At 45.4% G+C, this 20,090-nt stretch overlaps 1 protein-coding gene across 11 annotated transcripts in view; it reads left to right on the top strand.

The window, feature by feature from the left end:
- The window catches only part of CACNA1C (calcium voltage-gated channel subunit alpha1 C), a 489,480-nt gene that overhangs the window by 444,334 nt on the left and 25,056 nt on the right, over positions 1-20,090 (top strand). For 8 of the 11 annotated variants that reach the window (XM_063318467.1, XM_063318434.1, XM_063318412.1 and 5 more), the window contains 6 exons: positions 7,493-7,525; positions 10,586-10,714; positions 14,430-14,495; positions 17,829-17,920; positions 18,701-18,866; positions 19,747-19,874. In XM_063318467.1, the coding sequence (XP_063174537.1) occupies positions 7,493-7,525; positions 10,586-10,714; positions 14,430-14,495; positions 17,829-17,920; positions 18,701-18,866; positions 19,747-19,874 (614 nt within the window). The remainder of the gene's footprint in view (positions 1-7,492; positions 7,526-10,585; positions 10,715-14,429; positions 14,496-17,828; positions 17,921-18,700; positions 18,867-19,746; positions 19,875-20,090) is intronic. The other 3 variants (XM_063318446.1, XM_063318420.1, XM_063318449.1) reach the window with 1 other exon arrangement.

Genomic DNA, 20,090 nt, shown 5'->3' with positions numbered 1-20,090 from the left:
GGGGCTTTTTTTGGCTACCTGTCCCACAAAACACAAATAAAAAAAACACAGGCAAGCTGCACCTGCCTATCTGAGTCAGACCAGTACTTGTACCTGAAGATGAGCACTACATCTCTGATAGTGTTTAATATCTACTTGTTTCTCAGGAGCCCCCCCAGGCTTGATTACCATAAGACTTGAACTCATCATTTACCCAGAGCTAATGAGAAGGATTATTAAAACATCCTGAAAATTAAGAATAATTTGCATAGATATACTTTACCAATTGTTCTGCTTTTCTGAAAGTCAGGGGAAAAAACTAGAGCTTTCAGCTGCGTAAAAAGTGACTCTCATTAACTGTCCAGTAATTGTCAATCTAGGGTAATCTGCATAACCAAATTAAAGCAATTGACTTTCCTTATATTTACCTTAAGCACTTGGAACTATAAGATTACTGTCTGACAATTTCATGGATATATATGAAATTAATTAATAAGCTATTCAAATTGGTATGATTTGCATATTTGAAGCTAATTAGAAATGCAAGCTCTAGAATTTCAAAATCTTACAATACATAGGAAATGAAGAAAAAAAACATGATAGCTGCAGGACTCATTTGCTTTAAAAGTTACCTTGACCTTATTCAAAATATTCAAAATAGGCTTTTGTTGCATACGGATATGCTAGCATTTCCCCTGAGATCTGAGATCATGTGGAATCTATGTGAAGTATAAATGCATGTATATTGTATTTGTATGAGCTGCACTTTACGTCTATTGACCCATATGAGTTAGTGCAGGCAGAAATGTAATGGCTAACTTCATTGCAGGTGTCACATTTTTCTTAATTCCCCTTATTGCACCAAATAAATTTTCAATTCCCTAGTGCCAGAGATCTCAGCCTCTTCTGCAGAGCTATCTGAGGATAAGCATGTTACATTGCACTGGAACAACTCAGGGCTTTTTCCAAGGAAATCAGCAAGGTGTTCACCATTTGCTCCAGGAAAGGCATACACCTGGATTCCCTGTTTTCATGCAAGCTGGCACCCTTTTCTAATATGCATTAAAACCAAACCTCAATTTATGAAAATTAGCAAAAAAACCCTGCCTCTGGTGCTTCACCCAGGTTACAGTTATAGGAATGCTTAGGGTTTTGTTTCACAAAAGGTCCTTGTAATTGTAACGCTTTTGTTCTGTTTTAGAATAGAATAAAAATTTAAAATTGCAATTTTTTCAGTAAAAGAGCATTCCAGCAGAAATAATTGAGGAAAATCAAAACACTTATTTAAGTAAAGTAAAACCAGGTTAGTCTAGGATTGATTTTTTCATAGTTATACAACATTTATAATTGAAATGAAAACTCAAATTGAAATGTGTGCGGACAAAATGTGAGATTTCAATCTTACATTTCTTAAATGCTTTTTTCAAAATTGACATATTTCTACAGAGCATTTCACTTTCAGCACCGGCATTCTTCTAATGGAAAATATTTTTTTAGAAAAAAAATAATTCTGGCTAGTTTTATTCAAAATATTCCCAGAAATTCTCAAAAAACTGCACACTTGATGGAAGAATGCAGAGTCTGAGCAGCTTGCCTGTCTTATTTTTTGCTTTTTTCCTGCTAATAATTTGATTTCACCGTAAGGTTGTGGGAATTGAGAATTATGCCATCTGCAATCCAATAGTATTCCCTGTCAGAGAAACACCAGATATATTTCTGCCTGGTCTTATAATAACTTCACAGACTTTGGTGGCAGGTGGATTATCTCTAGAGTTCTTGTGATTAAAACCACACACAGCAGTGGCAGACAGATGATTCTGGAGGGGGTTGTGGTAACTCCCCAGTGTAATGGCAGGCTATTACCTGCCAGTGGCCAGGTTGATTTGAAACCCTGACTTTTTCCAGCTCTCCACAAAGACTTGCGTTACTCAGACAGCCTCCTGAGGTCACTTCAGACTATTTACACTACAGACATCAGAAAAAGTCTAGTGGCTTTTCTTTTATCATGTCTCCATGGCACTGATAGATTCTAAATCTCTTTTTTTCCTTTACACTGGTAAATTCTTGTTCTTCTTGAAGCTCGTGTCCTTGCAGATCCCATCTCAGCTTTTGTGTGACCCACATGTGTGAAAGAAAAATCTGCAGAACAGTAGTGCTGTTGGCTTGCAGTTGCCCTATTTGTGCCCTTTACATGGTGTCAAGGTGAAAGTGGCCAAGCAGCTGAAACAGCCTTTCAGTTCTTTTCTCATTCCCTGTAGCAACAAAGTCAAATCACTTAATGAAACTGCTTTTAATTCCCCTCAAAATCTTATCTATGTTTGTACATTGAGTTCATTTCCCCAGAATGCCTCTTTCACCTTCATTTTGTGTCTAAGACGGTCACAGATGCAGTATGGCTAAAGTAGGCAAGACTCTTGGAGGACGTCTAGATACAAAGAACTTGAGCTAGAAAAGATCAATATTCTAGAACTACAAAGGAGCTACACAGCACTGCAGCCTGCTCAGGTGAACTCTATGGTGCAGATTCTCAGAGGCATCCTTCTTGCAATGAGTAGAAAAAAAAGCAAGAACTGAACACCTCTCACCCCCTTCCTCATGGGAGAAGGCTAACAGACCAATGGACAAGTTTCCAACAGATCCATCTTCATGGGTAACTTTTCATTTTTCAAATGCCAGCAGCAATCAAGGAAACATCATAGCAGACATCCATCACCAACAACCGACTGCTGCAAGTGGTCTCCTGAGAGGCTCCTCCACAAGCCATATTTTCCTCAGTGGAGAAATGCCACTATAGATTGTTTGTCACAAAAGGCAACATTAGCATCTGACCATTTGTTTTCTTGAGAAATATGAAGGTGCTCTGCCATATCATGGTGCCAAAAGTCTCAAACACAGATTTCCTCTCATCTCTTCAAATTTACGGCCAACAGGCAAAATTAGAAGGCTGCCATTGTACTGCTGCATTGACTGAGACAACTCTGACTAACAAAGCAACAGTAACACTGTGCATTCAGCTGCTTAAATGTTCCCCAGATTAAGGCAGGCCAAAATTCTCCACAACATAAAGGTTGGATTCTCTCTTGCAAAAAGAGATTCCTCCCTACGAATGGAAGAAGTCATGTTAGAAAGTGGAAAAAAAAATATCAGCAAGGAAGTTTTACTCATCAAACATCAGGAAAAAAATGCTTGGTCTTCCTAGCAAGCACTGGATGTTCTGAAGGAGCTGAACTCATCATCTTCAGTGTACCCTGTGGTGTAAAAAAATTATTACCATCAACGGTGCTGGTAATGGGAATGCCACCTGTCTGTACCGTCATCTCAGTGGCAGTCAGGTGTCTACAACTACTGAAACATACTTACCTAGCAGTCAAGGAGCCTCCTCAAATATATTGATTAAATATATGCTGTACAAACCTAATGGAGCTCCCCTTCAGGCATTTCTAGGTGCTGCTTCGCTGGATAGCCATTAATAGTTGTCAGCAAACCAGCCAAAAACTCCAGGGAACTCAAACCTCCGTCTCCATGGTCCTCCATCTCCAATGTTCCACAGGGATGAAGTGGTACTGGTATATCTTTTCAGTATTCTACTGAAAATTTCATTTGAATCTATTTATTAACACACATTATTTTCTTTCAAATCTTTTTCTACCCAGAAGATATTCTAAACCACGGGTATTTCAAGGGACTTTGATACTACTATGACGGTACAAAGTCTTTAGTCTTTTTGCTTATATTTTTGCTTCTGTCTTAACAGCTCCGAAGAGCCAAATCATCCCTTCTCAGAATTTCAGAATGGATTACATTACAGCATAAACATTATATGAAATTGACTGTTACGCATTGCTCTTGAAACATTGAAACTGGTTCTCCTGGAGTGCAAATTTTATCCTCTCCTAGCTTCCAAAGCATTTATGCTATAATCAGGATTTGGAAACCCATAAACACGACCTGTTGAAAACTATTTCCTTGACTTGATGTCAAGATAAGACACCAGGTTTGATATGTGAGTCAGTATGGAGGTTCAGGAGACTCTGATACTCCCTGTATCCATCTGGAGGTGGTATGTTCTTTGCAAATAGCCACCAGTAAGCCTCGCTCCCACCTACCCAGGAGGAGAATGATTAGCAGGAACACAGTACTATCAGTTACGTTATTTGGTGCTGTGGTCTCTGAGATTTTAAGTATCTCTCCGTAGAATAAACTTCTCTTCTTCTCCAGAGACCTCCTTACCTGGGATCCTGAATTCATGATGGGCATAATCTTTTGTCCCTGTAGGGGCTTTAAGGATGCACGCAGTTTAGCAGCAGCTCGAGCAAAGTATCTGTTTAAAATGTTGGTGCTCTGGTACACATTGAACATAGTTAAAATTATATATATGCAGGCAACAATATTCTGAGGAGCTTTTCAGACATGCTTCAGGGATCCCTCAGTCTTTATCCTTCTGAATCTTTACTTTGGCTTCTAGAACCTGCTTTTCTGTTTCTTGACCACTTCTGCTCCTTAGCATCTCTATTACCTTTTTAAAATATGGTGGCATCAAGGCAGGGGCGTGGGGGGAAGCAACGGTCTAAGCAGTTTCATTGCACTCATCCTCATTGAGGGTCTTTACACAGTTGCATCCTGCCTCAGGTATTTCTCCTCCCACTGCAGGTTCCCTTCTACATCACTCTTAATATGCCCCTGGACTTGTTTATGATTTAAACTTCAGTTCCCTTTTCTCTGTGATGGAAATTGCGCATAGCATCATCTCTTGACTGATCTCACTGTTATTGTTGTTGCCCTTTCTCATTCAGTTACGTGCTGCTACTTGTGCCCCAAATGACAAGAGCAGGGTAGAATACTTGAAGTTCCTTTTTGGGTTAGACGACATGCAGGAGAAGAGACGGCTGCAAGTAAAACAGAGTACAGCCAAGGCCTCATTTGTTAAGTGGTGTAGCTTCTCCAAAAGGTTTTTCAAGGATATGAGACAGATGAGGATTTGTTTTTGTACGTTGTTCTGAGATTTGTAGAAATGAAATCCTGTCCACTTCAGGTGGGCATTAGACATTGGCTTTAATTCCAAGTACCTATCACCATGCCTCCATACCTGTGAACTGATGTGACTACTGTGTTCTCAGGTGCCGGGTGCCTGTCCTTGTCCCAAAAAAATGCCATGTATGATGTGGCATACCCACATCACTTGCAAGGTTGAAGATTCTCAGAAAATCTAGCAATAGCTCTCTTGACTTTATAGTTAGGAATGGCCACACTTGAAGGTCCTAGTAACAGGTTCTCAGATATCTGTGCTCAGGTCCATATGGTGACTTTTTGGCACAGGTGGAAAATGGTAGGATTTGGCTCCTCTCTGAAACCTTTGTGGTTATCAGAAAATGTATTCAGCAACCCACAGCTGGGGGTTGATTTCCCCCTCATATACTCATGCACAAAGTACTGTATGCACAAGTATATCAGGAACCTGAGCCTGATATAAGTGCTACAGTTTGTACAAATACCACCTGCCAGCATTAATGGAAACTTTTCCGTGCTGCTTTTGAGCCTTTACTGTAGGTAGTGATATAATTTGCTACATATTTGACCCCATCTTTAAACATAGGCCAGATAACTCAGGGAATGAGAGAGGAGTAAGCCAACCTCTACTTCCCATTCTTAGTAGTGCCAAAGATACTCAGAACCTTTGGTTTCTAGTTTTTCAACATGATGCTCAACTCCTCCTAGTTGAGCATCCTGTATCAACAGTGCCTTATATAGTCATATCCTTTTATACAGATTTTTTTACTCTCTTACGTTACTATTACCTACACTTTAAGATGCAATACTAACAATACCAAAATGACAGTCAAGGTACAATATTCCACAGTAATTTACAAGGCTTCTTCAGCCAGTCAGTCATAGATGCACCAACACTGTCAGCTAGGAAGGATGGAGAACGCTGAAAGCTGCTGAAAATTTCTGGGCTTCCTTCAATTAGTTTGAAGGGGTTTTGTACCTTCTACCAGGAATGCAGCAACTAGCAGAATAAGAGTGCTTCTGTTGCTAGGGAAGATGAGTTGCAAAACTAGAAAGAGGAAGGGGGATGGGACAGAGAAACTCTTTCTTTGCTGGAAAGGAGATGTTTGCCCAGTAACACAAAATCAAAATCTATGCCTGGTCTTTAAAAAATGTCTCTAAGGGCACCACTTCTTTATTTGGTATTCAAGCCAACTTTTGCCTGTATGTGATCTGAAAAGAAAACACAAGAGCAATCATGTGAAAGAGGAGGATAAAAGCAATGAAAGCTGACACTGCCAAGACAATGAGTTAACCCAAAAGACTGCTATGTGATTAGGTGTACCTTGGGGGTTTAATTGTTCTCATTTGCCTGTGCATCCAAACTGCAGTTTTTATTTAGGTAACACAATGCCAGTTTGGCTACTGCAGTGTCCTTGGAGAGCAGGAGCACGCTGCAGGAGTCCTCCATGGCACTAGAGGTGCATTCTGCCATTGGCAGAAGAAGAAATACATCAGTTTTGCCTTTTTAAAAGTAGTCACAGGAAGTAATGACAGACAGGTTTGGCATATGGGGCCTATGGTAGAGGTTAGGCCTGAAGGATTATGGTACTATTGAACTGAAGGACTCCCAATAAAGCTGGTTTTATTTAATTTTCAATTCTACTTCTTGCATCTAAAGGGTATTTGCAGCCTTGGGTGTTTTTTAGAATTGATCTCAGTGTTGGAAGTGGCCCCAGAAGTTACTCAAGGAATGTCAGGCGAAGTGTTTGCAGCAGCTAGACTCCTTCAGGCATGACCAGGGCTCAGCTCAGCTCAGGCTGGCCTCCAAGGACATATCTGCTGGGTCTCTGGAGCTTTGCCGTGAGGTGGGTGAAGGTACAGCAAGCTAACTAGCTTCACCAGCCCACTTTCCGCAGCTGGCGGTGGGTGTTGTAGGGTTGCCAAGAGCTGATTAGACTGTCCCAACCCATTGTCTTAGTAACAACCATGTTATCACCTAGAACTATGTGTAAGGGAATGGGGATATATAACTAGAAAGTGTTGCTTTAGCACTTGGATGTTATGGGTTTAAAAATCAGACTGATGCACTAGAAGCTGGCTGGTCCCTGTGCAGACATGGCCTGGATCTGAGTCGGGGAGCGAAATCAGCCCCTGTATTGAAATTGACAGTAGTAATATAAGAAACATTTTAACCATATCAGTACCTCCACTGCCTGGGTGCCAGGATGTCTAGCACCCAGATACTGGATGCAATTCACACGTGGTGGTAGTGGATACAGCTTACATCAAACTCAATGGGAGTTGTACCTACTTCTGCCATGGCCAGCTTTGATCCCGGGCTAGGGAATAAGCCCAGCCTCTTGTGCATTTCTTTCAAATTCCCTTTTGCCCTCTTCTGCCATTTTGTTGCTCCTGTGTGTCGTGGTTTAGGCTGGGCTGGCCACTGTGTTAGCCAAGACCTAGTTTACTAGGGCTCTTGATTGGAGACTTATTACAGCTTATTTCTGTCTGCCTTTCTTTAAAGCCAGCTGAACATACCCAATGCTCTTCCTCTATGGTAAGACCAAAAATACAGACCACCCTCCCAGCTTCTGTGACACTCTTTCTAACACACTCCTTTATTCTCTTCCCCGTGATCACGAGTTCTCTCTCCAAGCCCAGCCTAGTTATTTGTGCATGAAGCTGCCATGTCGTGTATTGGTGTGAGTCTGGTGTTCACATGAGCTGTGAATATGCTGCACATGTGTATTTCTTGTGCATCCTGAGCTTTCCTTTGGTCAAGTTAACTGTCGTTCTGCCTTCTAATGAATCACCAAGAGAGAACTAGACCTGGTAAGATTTCTTGTTAGCAACAATCTATGTCACTATGAATGTGACGCTGAATGAGTTTGCAATGTGACTTCACATCCAAGCCTCCAGACTAGAAGGGACTGGGACTCTGAAGTTCCTCTTCAATGAGGTGACTCACTGTAACATTTGAGTTTGTATTTTGCACAAAAGAGTAAGTCGTGCAATGGTGCACACAAACTCTGCTGCCCCGGTGTGCAAGGCAGTTCCCACATTCCCCCAACAGAGTTGCAGTAACTTCAGTCTCTTGATCGCAACTTTGCAGAACCTCCGTCCTCTGGCAAGGGTATGCCTTCAAAAAGCTGGATGAAAGCCAGGAGAAAGCAAGCAAGGCTTCTCAAGAACCAGCTAATCTGTAGCCACCTAGTCTTAAAATGACCAGAATCTTCCAAGGCAACACTGACTGGTTTTGGCTAAGGGGTTTGATGCCAGTAAGTTGCAGACTTGCATCAGGGAGGAATTTGTTCTATTTTATCCACTGCTTAGACTTTGCCTGCTCCAGGACCCTAATTTTCTGCCTACAGCAGGTGCCTCCTCTCAGCAAGGAAAGATGAAGGAATTCTAAAACCTCTGTCCAGACACATGTCCCAACTTGCTGCCATCCAAAGGGCTAAGCTGACAAGAACATCATCAGTTAGAATAAGAAAACACTTTAAAAAAACTTTTTTTTTTTTTCTGGTCATGACCACAGCAGTACTGCTGTCCACACAACTTTAAATTTGGACCTCAACTCTCTTTTAGGTGGTGTTGGAGTTTAGCTTTGAGAAAGTGGAAGGGAGGCCACTGGACTTCTGTAGGATTGGGAAAGGTGTGTGACCTTATAGTTAGCCCTCTGGGACCATAGTGCTGAGAGTATTGAATGCCGTGATTTTTGATTTCTTGGAGGCCACGCTCCCTCCTTCATCTCGGAGAAATTCCTTCCAATTCACTGAAGCCCCCAGCCTGTTGTCCAACTCAGAAAATGAGAGTGATGTGAGATGTAGGGAGCACTCAGGCTTTTCCTTGACACATCTTGTTCCCCTAATCTTTTTCACCCTGTTACCGCACGGGCAGTGAGTGTCAGCCTTTGCTGCAGACTGGAGGAAGCTACCCAAAATACCCACCGGTGATTCACCACAGATAGACAGACAAACTGCAGCTGGGGTGCAATCCTGATCCTAGCGCGGCGCTTTCTACGTGAGCAGGGTTCACACACATAAACACACACCAGCAAGCAGCTACGGCCCCTGTGCGCCCCCACGGCTGCACAGCAGCAGATGGGGCACGGACCCAGCCGGGGACCAACAACCTGCTCACCCTGGGTTGGAAACAGGAGCATATGCAGCGCACAGGTACACGTCCTCATCTGGACGTTTAATCCCAGAAACGCACGTCCCGGCGGTTCCCGTGCCTTGGGTTGGATCAGGCAAGCAGCTGCTGTTTTCGCTGCCCGGTGACAGGAAATCCAAAGGGTCCGTTCTCTCTTGGTTTACACAGTGGTGAGTAGTTAACAGCGGGGGGTGATCTGCACTGTTTCTTCCTCCTAAATGTTGCTCTTTTGGTGGCGTTTAGACTCAAACTGCGGTCTTTGCAGCCCGGGTGGGGACAGAGGAGGGGTTTCTGTGCACTTCTTTGCTCCACGGCGGGTCAAGCGGCAGGGTGACAGTGTTATCTCCCCCTGTGACAAGAGGTCACATTCCCACAGTGCTGCTAGTGGAAACCACCAGTTCCACAGGCTTCACACAGTATTTTAGGGGGTTAACGAATTAGGAAACACGGTGTTTTCTCTGCCTCGCCTCCCCTCAAGCTAGGCAGTGGGTTCTCTACCGAGGTCCAGGTGAGCCTGCCGCCACCGCAGTACTCAGATGGATGTTGCCTTCAGACGTGTGAAGGCTGAGGAACATCAGAGCTGGTTACAGGCCCAGGGGAAAACGCTTAGGGACAAAGCAGATGCTGTCAGGAAAAAAAAAAAAAAAGGAAAAAACAGGCCAGAAGAAAGACTATTTTAAAATACTGCACGCTTGAACAGTAGCAGTGAGCCAAAAAAAAGCAATTTGGAAAAAAAACAAGAGTCAGTGCGCAGACTGTGGGAAATACAAAGGGGTCATGAGAAATGCGAAAGGCCTGAAGGCAGAGCAGCGGGAGCGAGTGACCATGGCCCGGCCCCCAGAAGCACGGCCACGGCAGCGCCGGGGCTGGCGGCGGTGCCAGGGATGCCAGCAGCTGGGCAGGGGCATTGCACACCATGCCCCCGTGGGGCTTCGCACCCCCGGGGCAGACCTGGGACCTGCTGCTGTTCCCCAGCAGAGCAGACAGCATGTGGGACCCGCTGCTGTTTCCCGCAGAGCAAGCGGCACGTGGCTGATGCCCGGCACCAGATTCACCAGAACTTCTGGCTGAGGCGCTTGCTGGGGTAAAACATCCGAGACAGGCCAAAAGAGAGCGTGTCTTTCTCCTCCAGTACAATGGCAAAGGAGAACTGCATCTTTCCGATTCGAGGAGGAGATGTAGTGGAGAGGTTTATAGCATGACATATTCCTAATCCGCAAAAGTCCAGGCAACCTGAAGGGAGAGGCTGATGGCCCCATAGAGTAGCCTCACCACCATGGGAGGGCGGGCAGGCTTGACTGGCCTCGTCCCGTCCCTGGGGTGCGGGGGTAGTGCAAGCCCAGGGAGCGGTACCAGGACAAGGAACAGTGCAGTGAGCTCTCGGCGTAGCGTCCTCTGTGGCCCAGGGCCCCCATTCCTCCCGTGCTGTTGTAACTCCTGCCTCTGTGCCAATGGCTTCCAGAACGCAGAGGAAAACTCTCGCATCTCAATCACCTTCTTCCGACTCTTCCGCGTGATGCGTCTCGTGAAGCTCCTGAGCCGAGGGGAGGGCATTCGGACGCTGCTTTGGACCTTCATCAAGTCCTTCCAGGTATTCCTTCACTTATCTCTAAGTAAGACGTAACTCTTTTATTATTTTTTTTTTCCCTTGGTGGCCCCTTGGGGTGGGGGCGTTCACTCAAGTGCCTAAGCCCAAAGGCTGCTGGTCAGAGCTGCGCACTCCGGTGACATGTGGCATAAATGAGACTCAACTAAACGGGGCTCGCAGGGGATGACTGCCTGGGTATGAGTTTCCTCTTTAAAGCATGAGTAATTGCTTGAGACCTTCCTGAACAGCCTTGATAGGGTTCTATCAGGAAATCCAAAGGGTCCGTTCTCTCTTGGTTTACACAGTGGTGAGTAGTTAACAGTTAACAGTAGTTAACAGCTCCCCCCCTCTACCTTCCCCCTTTTTTTTTCCTATTTTAGCTGTCTTTTATATCTGCTGCTTTAAGCAAAATACACAGCTATGGGGAAGGCCTAGCTCTCAATTAAGTTTCTCTTAAGCCTCATTTTGAGGATTTCCAGTGAGTATTAGAGGTGTGTGGCCCCCATGCTTTCGTCCAGGAAGGATTTCACCTTTTTGGCCCCCCACCTTTGGCCCTGGTAGTGATGCCAAGTTATTAAATTTCTGATGCTTTTGCCCTGGAGGCAGGTTGCATTTCAGTGGCAGGTAAAGTACCAGAGTAGATAGGGAGAGACCAGTCGGGATAAGAATCATCACCTCCAGGGAGAAACAAACACCAAGAGACAGCTATTTGCTAGAAAAACTGCTTCCAAACCAGCCCCTAACCTAGACATATATAGAAAAATGGTAGTTAGAGATGAAGCATGACATAGTCCTTTATTTTACAAGTACTTCACCTGGATTTACTGCGCCAGCACAACCTGGATGTTAGCTGGGGTAGGTCCGGAGGAAGAGTCAGGGAAAGACAGCACAGGAATAGAAATGGTGGTCTAAACATGAGAAAAGATACAGGACACACCACCAGATAAAAGCATGAAAAAATAACCTGCGCAACACATAAGTCTAGAAACAGCAACCATATATCCCTCAGACTCAGGCTTTTAATGGTCTATAGCATTTGTATTGACTCAAATGGGAAAGGAGCTGATCCACACTCTAAAACTTAAACCTCACCAGCCACAACACAAGCTAGGACCAAAGCCTGCAGTGCTGTGGATGACCATGACTTCTGTCTACATCAGCAGGAGTAGCACATGTGTACACCAGGGATCAGTCTGGACCTTTTCTAGTGCAGCTCTCAGGTGGTCTTGGTAGCCAGACCACCAGGCTCAGGCAAAGGACTCTCATTTTGTGCACTCTTTGACCGCCAGAGGATCTAATATTGCACACATCTGTACCACAAATGACTTTTTCCATTGCTTACACGGTTGCTAACTTCCAGGTTGTTATTTGAGCGGCTCCAGTGGGAACCATTTTGTCTGCATGCATAGGAATGAGATTCCCTTGGCACAGCTCAGCCATCCCTGATGCAGGGGACAGAGTCACACTTTCCAGTCCTCCCCTTGCCCCTGTGCCCCTCCAGCCTCTTTAGCAATAGCTCGCTCTTATCCTGAGCTCAGCTTGCCATGGCTCTTGGCTGGAGAGGATGAGATGGATGGGAAAGGGAGTGCCTGGTACTTCCCTCCAGTGACCTTCAGACCTCTTGGATTGGAGAGTCACTTTTAGGCAGGGTTGTAGGGTGATGGGAGAAAGTATCAAGGGAGGTATCTTCCACAGCGGGGGGGAGGAAAAAAAAAAGCGCTGCAAGTCAGTGCCTTTTCCCTTGAAAGCCTTTAGCCATTTATAACATGGTATTCTCTGCTCAGAGCTCCTCCTCTTGCTGCTACTGGGAGGCTGCTTTCGTAGCTAAGAATAGCCATTGTGCAGAGCTCTTAACTCAATCACTCCCACTGTCAAAATCTGGGATCCCTGCAGACTTTGTCTGGCTCGTCTCCGTGTCCCCACATGCCTCCAGGAAGAGTCCCTGCTCACACAGGGCAACCTAATAAGAAACAAACTTGTGCTGGAGTTCACGTCCCACCGTTAACTACCATGTGCCTTGCGCATGGCGCACCGTGCTCACGTACAAGTTGGGGCACCCGTCAGAGGAGCGTGCAGTGGGAAAATGCTCAGCAGGGGTTTCCGCCTGCAGAGACGGCAACAGAGGCCAGGCTGGCGAGTGGGAGGAGTAGGAAGTGAGAGGGGTGCTGAGGGCAAGGCAAGGCCGTGGGAATCACAAGGACAAAGTGGTAAAGCCAGGGAAGGATGGAGACGGAGGAGGACAGAGCCAGAAGAGTGGAATATGGGAGGTGGGGAGCTGAAGGAGCCATGGGGAATACAGGGCAGAGATGAGCAGGAAGGTGCATCAGTGGAGAGGAATGGGCTGGGCAGAAGAACATGGAAAGAAAGTGGAGGGCCAGACAGTCAGGAGAGAAGATATTTTTCCCATCCCCATTTGAAAGATAGAACTGGTAAGATTATGCTTCTCAGGTCCTGTCTGGACACTATCCCAGGAGCTCTTCTTAGGTCTTTCATGTATCAAGTCCCAACTAGATCATCACAAAATGTTTGGAGCCCAATACTGAGCTGGTGTAGCTCCACTGACATTGTGAGGTAATTGTACAGATTTGTCTGACCCCGTAAAACACAGAGGAATCTGCCCTTGAGCCTCAAGATTATGATTACAGACATTGTTTACAGGTTTGAATTTTTCGCCATTTTAATATTCTCTTTGAGATGATTTCTGCAGGTCTTAGTCAAATCTCCATAGTGGTCAGTGAAAATTTTTTCTTGTTTCTTCCTATAGGATTTAGCCCTGCTGAATTTAGGCATAAACTTAAAATGTGTAAATAATCTTATATTTAAAAAAAAATAATATTGTTGTAGGCTTTTTATAGCCTGTGAAATGAGGTGTTCAAAATCCAGATCAAGGACTGTAGTCCCATTTTCAGGATGAATGTGTCCGCTCATTGCCTCTGAAGTAAGGTCTGGAAATCTCTGGTCTGAGCACTATATATTTCAAAAGCAACAGAGTCAAAAATTCCTCCTCAAAAGCCTGAGCCTGTGAGGTCCCGAGCTATGCCCTTGATTCCTGCTAGTGGTAGAGGAAACCGATCGCACTCAACACTGCTGATTGCACTGGCCTCTTCGTTATGAGCCAGCTCTTCGTATCAGGCTTCTGCATTTCCTCTTCAGCAGCTGATCGCAGACACCTAGTGCATTGCAGACACCATCACAGACACCTAACACTGAACAGGGAACAAAGCTGATGCTGCTTTAGGTACTTAAGATGGTATCAGCCATTGTAACAGAAGCCTTGAATTCGGATCTCTGCAGCTGTTATGTTTTTGATTTCGCCAGGCTGGATCCAGAAAAAATCACATTGCCGTTAGTGGCAGAATAATACTGGTTATGAGAGTTTTCTCCTCTTGGCAAGCAGCTGTAGACACTGGTTTTGGCCTCGCTTTCCTCACTTGGTCAAGGGCAGGACTGACTTGAAGGCAGCAGAGCTACCCCATCACCGGTGGAAGCAGATTTAGAGCCTGCTTGAGCCGGGTGGCAGCAGGGTGGTGGCGGGGAGGGCAAGGAAATGTGGGACTGTAGAGGCATCTAGTGGCCACCTGGCCAAATTACAGACTCTACGTTCGGGGATAGCCTCTGCCCTGTTTCCCAAAGCCAGAAGCATGAACCAGGCTCCGGTGGGCCCGGCTCGTTAGACACACAGTGCTCTCTTTTTCTTTTTTTTTAATTTCATTTCTAGGCTCTCCCCTATGTGGCTCTTTTAATAGTGATGTTGTTCTTCATCTACGCCGTGATCGGGATGCAGGTAAGTGATGCTAAAGAGCTCAAGGGTGTCTGTCTTCTCCTGTTAAGAGTTTTGTGAACTGACTTCTAAAGTAACTAGATCAGTGTGTGGTTGTAGGGGCTTACAAGAAGGTTTTTGCCCAGTAAGGTATGACAGTAGCTAACCTTGGTTAGAAAACATTGGCTGCCTATGCACTTCTAAGAGGAACACAACACACTCCAGGAAAAGAAAAGAAAAGAAAAGAAAAGAAAAGAAAAGAAAAGAAAAGAAAAGAAAAGAAAAGAAAAGAAAAGAAAAGAAAAGAAAAGAAAAGAAAAGAAAAGAAAAGAAAAGAAAAGAAAAGAAAAGAAAAGAAAAGAAAAGAAAAGAAAAGAAAAGAGAAAAGAAAAGAGAAAACCCATTTAATGGAGAATGCAATATGCAAACGGTAAAAGGACTATGCCAGCCCTCCACACTCTCAAAGAAATACCCATCAGTGGTGGCAAAGGAGATTTACTGCCTCTGTTGTTGGTTCAAAATGGTTGTCTCAGTGGGCTTATAGCCATGCTGCACTGAACAAACACAATTTTTCTCTCGCATCGCTTTCATACTGGTAACTTCTACTGAGTTGTAAAGAGCAGCTTGTGATTTACACCCATGAACGTAAATACGGGATCAGACCCAACGTACCGATGCTCTGTGTTTGTGCCAGTTCTTCAGGAAGCTGCATCAATACAATATCCTATTCAGTTCACAAAACGAACTTGGAACCGGCCTGAGCATTCATCAGCGCGAGGAACTGATGTTGCATACAGACCATTGAAGAAAGCATACGATATAGGCACAGTCTGTGACAGTCCCAGCCTCATTTGCTGTGCCGCTTTTCAAACTAAGCTTCACTTTCCACTTCGGTGTTAATGAAAGATCTCAGACAAGTCAGCCACCTGGGACCAGAGACCAAAGTATAGAAAGGCATGGTATAATTGCTTCCAGAGGCCTTCAAACATGACAGGCTTCTTGGTTTCACAATGCCAACAGAATTTGTAACAAAATTCATCTGACCTCTGTGACCTTGTTTTAATTTGTTTCCTGTTATTATAATCACATCTTTTCACAGACTCTATCTACCCTCCCCCACCTTGAAAAATAAAACTAATCTTTCCTTAAATTATCATAGGTTATCTCAATTGCTCCCAGTAATTACAGCTGTCATTTAGTCTACTAGGATCATGCTGTAAACGTGCCAGTTTTGCCTTTGATACCTAACTAGCTCAAATGGCCAAGATCTTACAGGATTACCTGTGCTATACAGAAAATCACTTGAGAATATTACACTAGTGTTATGTAGCTACACAAAGCATTAAAAGTGGCTTCCAATCACCCACACAGATGGGGTCTACAACGATTAGGGCGCTCTCACAGCTACGTATTTTATTCTGTAATTCTGTCAGCTAGTTCTGGGTTGGCTATTTAATTGCTGCCATTCAAGCCTCCATTTTAATAATCTTAGCAGTCTGAAGATCGTATATCTGTCTTTCACATTGATCTAGATCACTAGATTGCTTCCTGCCCTCCTGTCTTCCAATGAGAAAAACAACTTTTCTCATCTTCCCTCTTAGCTTAGAGCCCACGGATTTGTTATCATCACTTTTTGTCCAAATGGCACCTGAGACATTTTTTGTGCTGCTCTCTTGAACCTGCTGACACATAGAGTTCCCTCACATATAGGGACACGTAAAAAGGAAAATCCTTCCTCGCTCCATTAAGCAGCCACCTTGAAAGACTAGATATACCAGATCTGATGAAAATAGAAGAATTTCCCACATAAAAGAAACCTACCGCTTTATCTCAGCTACTGCCCTGACTTGGAGCGTAACAACATTCAAGCCTCGCTACCTAATGTGCCCAAGTGCAAAAATCCAAATTAGTGCTGATGGAAGAAGCCACCCATATCATGGCCCAGGAGGCACAGACTGGAGAGGCCACGAGAGAGAAACCTCTACACGCAGGTCCTTGTAGGTGCCTAATGCAAAGCACCCATAGTAGCTGCCACCAGTGCATCATGTGTGAGGGAAGCCGCAGGGTTGAAAGGAAAATCAGACTTCCAGCACGGGAAGTTCCCTCACCTACGCTTGCCTGAAATGAAAAATAAGGGCTGCCTCAGCTCAAACTGCCTCTGAGCATTTAATCTGTCCTCCTGCTCCTCCTCAGTGCAGCTGGGGCTGTCACTGCTACCCACAGCATGGGGGCGGCTGGGGCTGGGAAAGGCCCACATGTTCATGAGGAACCCCTGCAGGAGGCCTGCCATGTACAGACCCTCCCTCCCATCTGGCATGGCCTCCCCGCCATTGTCCCCACGCTCCTCTCCACTTCGTTGTTTCCTTTGGGGTGTTAATTATCAGTGACATTTGCTTGAAAAGAAGCTCCATGTTCTCTCAGAGCTGCTCTGTCCCTGCTGCTCATTTTGGCTGCGAGATTACAGCTCTCAGTCCTTGAGATCTCTGTCACGTTGCTATCAATGGGGAATAAATAGTCCTGACTGACTATGCTGTGCAGGGACCTTTCTGCTAGGCAAGGTTTGTGAAGCTTTCAATCCCAGTGCCTGAAAGTACCAAAGCTGTATAAGACTTTTTCAAAGAAGCCTGAAACTCTCCTGCACTTGGGACTTCACATCTGAGGGCAGGCCCCTAAAAAGCTTTGCTGGTGGTGGCAGGCTTCGTGCTATGGATGGATGAACCAGTTGGTGCAGCAGTGGTTGGTTGGGCATGGAAGGAAGCTGTAAGCCATCCTTGTCTGGGCAAATCTAGTCATCATCTTCACAGTGCTGCATTCAGGGGGGACCTAAACACCTGCTGGTGACAAACGTGGCTACTAGAAGGGCAAGCATTTGGACAATCTTCACATCCAAGGCAACATACTTTACATTGTTTTGGGAAGATCCAAGGCACCCCACACAGTCGGAAGCTCAAGGCTTTGCAGCTGCTGGTCTTTTGCTATTATTTCCTCCTGGTGAAGACAGATAAGCAATGAAGGAAGGAGCCTTTTCTCCTGTGTTACTGATTTTTTTCATCTGGAACCCCTCCCCATATGAGTGCCGGCTAAAATAAGGCCCCATATCACATATTGACAGTGTATGAAATAAAGAAGGATGTCTTAACAAAAGATACCTCTTCTTACAAAATGAGCGCTTTTCTTGTGATAAAGCACAAGCAAAGGAAGCAGCAGCAAATATGAAAGACATGTAGAAACTTTTTTTTTAAGAGAAGAGCAGATTCTGTTAAATACCAGAGTCAGGGTGAGGCCAAGAGCTACCAGGTGACAAGAGGTTTGGGGATTTTCGAGGGCTAACCTGAAAAGACCTCTGCTTTCTGCCAGGTGTTTGGTAAAATTGCGCTGAACGATACCACAGAAATCAACCGCAACAACAACTTCCAGACCTTCCCCCAGGCAGTGCTGCTGCTTTTCAGGTAGGTGTCTGACAGCTCTGGATTGTGTCAGTCCGGGAGCACGATTCCTCTGCTCTTGGGCACAGCTTATCTCCTTCTACCGTGTCATGCTCACGAGGTGAGTAGAAACATTTTGTCCCTTAGTGGGGGAGCCTAGGAGTTAGTGTTAGTGAAATGGCCACTCCGTTAAGCATCGCACCCTGCCAGCTGACACTGGACAACACTCAGTGCTGGGGAGGGAGGCAAGTCCTATCACTCAGAAGGAAGGTAGCCAGTTTTCAGTGCTCTCAAATGTTGATACGCATCGCAAATGCAGTATGATTTACATCTTATTTTAGCAGGGAAAGGGACATGAATTCCCACTCATGCTTTGGCATGGCCGGGCCCAGCTCAGCTTAGCACATCATCCTGCTCCAGCTGTGGCCAGCTGTGCCGAGGCCAGGGAGGGATGCTGAAGGGGTGGGGAGTTGGCAGAAATTCAACAGTCTCTCCTCGTTTTCCAGGGGGTTTGTCATGCAATCCATAGCCATGTCACACAGATCTCAATGACACTGGCTGGTTGAAGCATGACAGCCCCATACCCACACTAAGCAAAGCCAGTTAGGAACAAGACACTGATGATAGCAACAAAGACAAAAAGAGGAGCAGGGTATGCCAGTGTATGTCAAAGCCCGGGCATCAGCCTAACTTGCACTTAATTGACATCAGTGGCAAAATTCCCATTAATGTTCATGGAAGCAGGAACAGGTTGCTAATGTGCCGGTCCCTCTACGAAGGTCACTTGTCCTTTGCCATGCCCAGGTGTGCTACCGGTGAGGCCTGGCAGGAAATCATGCTGGCATGTCTCCCTGACAAGAAGTGTGACCCAGAGTCGGAGCCGGCCAACTCCACCGAAGCCGATCACTCCTGTGGCAGCAGCTTCGCCGTCTTCTATTTCATCAGCTTCTACATGCTCTGTGCCTTCCTGGTGAGTGCACCCCAGCAACCAAAACCTGCCCTCTGTCAGACTGAGCCCCTGCCTCCCCAGATATCAGCACTGCACAGCAGAGGGACCATCTCAAAGCAGGGAAATCTCCCCATGGCGTCTTTCACAGCAGCACCCTTTCAGTGACAACACCCCCTTGGTCACTGCCATTCCCACCTCCCTCCAGCTCTGGGGGATGCTCCACTTCCAATTCCAATCCTTTGTGCACAGCAAAGGAGCGCTCTTCCCCCCTCCCCTTCAATGAGAAAACCAAATTAGCGTGTTGTGGGCTGTGCTGAGGCTAGCAACGCCTCAGCCACACTTCCCACCTTCCCTCCTACCTTCCTTCTGGCTGCTGAGCAGGTTTTCCCTCCCCTGCCAGCAGCAATGACTGTGAGAATACACATATCCCACTTGCATCTGCTCCATGTTGGCAATGCGGCATTGCTCAGAGCGACAGCACATGCTCTGCAGCTGGCATCAGTGCACAAAACTCTCCCAGTGAACAGCAGCAACATTTTAAAAGTTTTGGTCTTGTGCCAGAAGGAAAGACTTTTATCTCAGCCCCACTGAGGTTCTCCCATCACTATCCCATTCTGCTGGGCAAAGACACAGGTAAATAAAAAGCCATCACAGCATGTCTAAGCATTCAGCAAACTTGGGCCTCATCCGTTCAGTAGGGAAGAGAAAATGTGACCAGCTGAGAATATCCTGCCTCTGGGATCTTCCCCTTTAAGTGGGGGGGCTGGTATGGGGGAAGACAGAACCCACCTCCAATGGCTTCCTAGTTTTATGAGTCCAAATCCAGACCTTAAATGGAAAACCCAGTAAAATCTAATGTTACCTGCCTCATCCATCAAGTCATCTCTGTCCTTGTTTGCAGATCATCAATCTTTTTGTAGCTGTTATAATGGATAACTTTGATTACCTGACACGGGACTGGTCCATTTTAGGACCACACCACTTGGATGAGTTTAAAAGGATCTGGGCAGAGTATGACCCTGAAGCCAAGTAAGTAACCCAGCCTGGATATCAGAGCTTCTCGGGAGAATAAGCCTGATATTTTCTGTTCTCTAGACCCAGTGCAGTAAGTGCCATGTTCCTCCTGGAGGAACACTTCTTTTTGCAAAAATCCTAAAATAGATACCTCCGCGGGGTATTTCTGCTGAATCCATAAGCCAGCAATGTAAGGATACACACAAAAATCTCAGCATTTAGGCTGCACGG

The sequence above is a fragment of the Chroicocephalus ridibundus genome, chromosome 1 (genome assembly GCF_963924245.1).
Source record: "Chroicocephalus ridibundus chromosome 1, bChrRid1.1, whole genome shotgun sequence".
NCBI classification, from domain to species: Eukaryota; Metazoa; Chordata; class Aves; order Charadriiformes; family Laridae; genus Chroicocephalus; species Chroicocephalus ridibundus.
The sequence above is the reverse complement of the archived record's forward strand: the minus strand, read 5'-3'. Positions and strand labels throughout refer to the sequence as shown.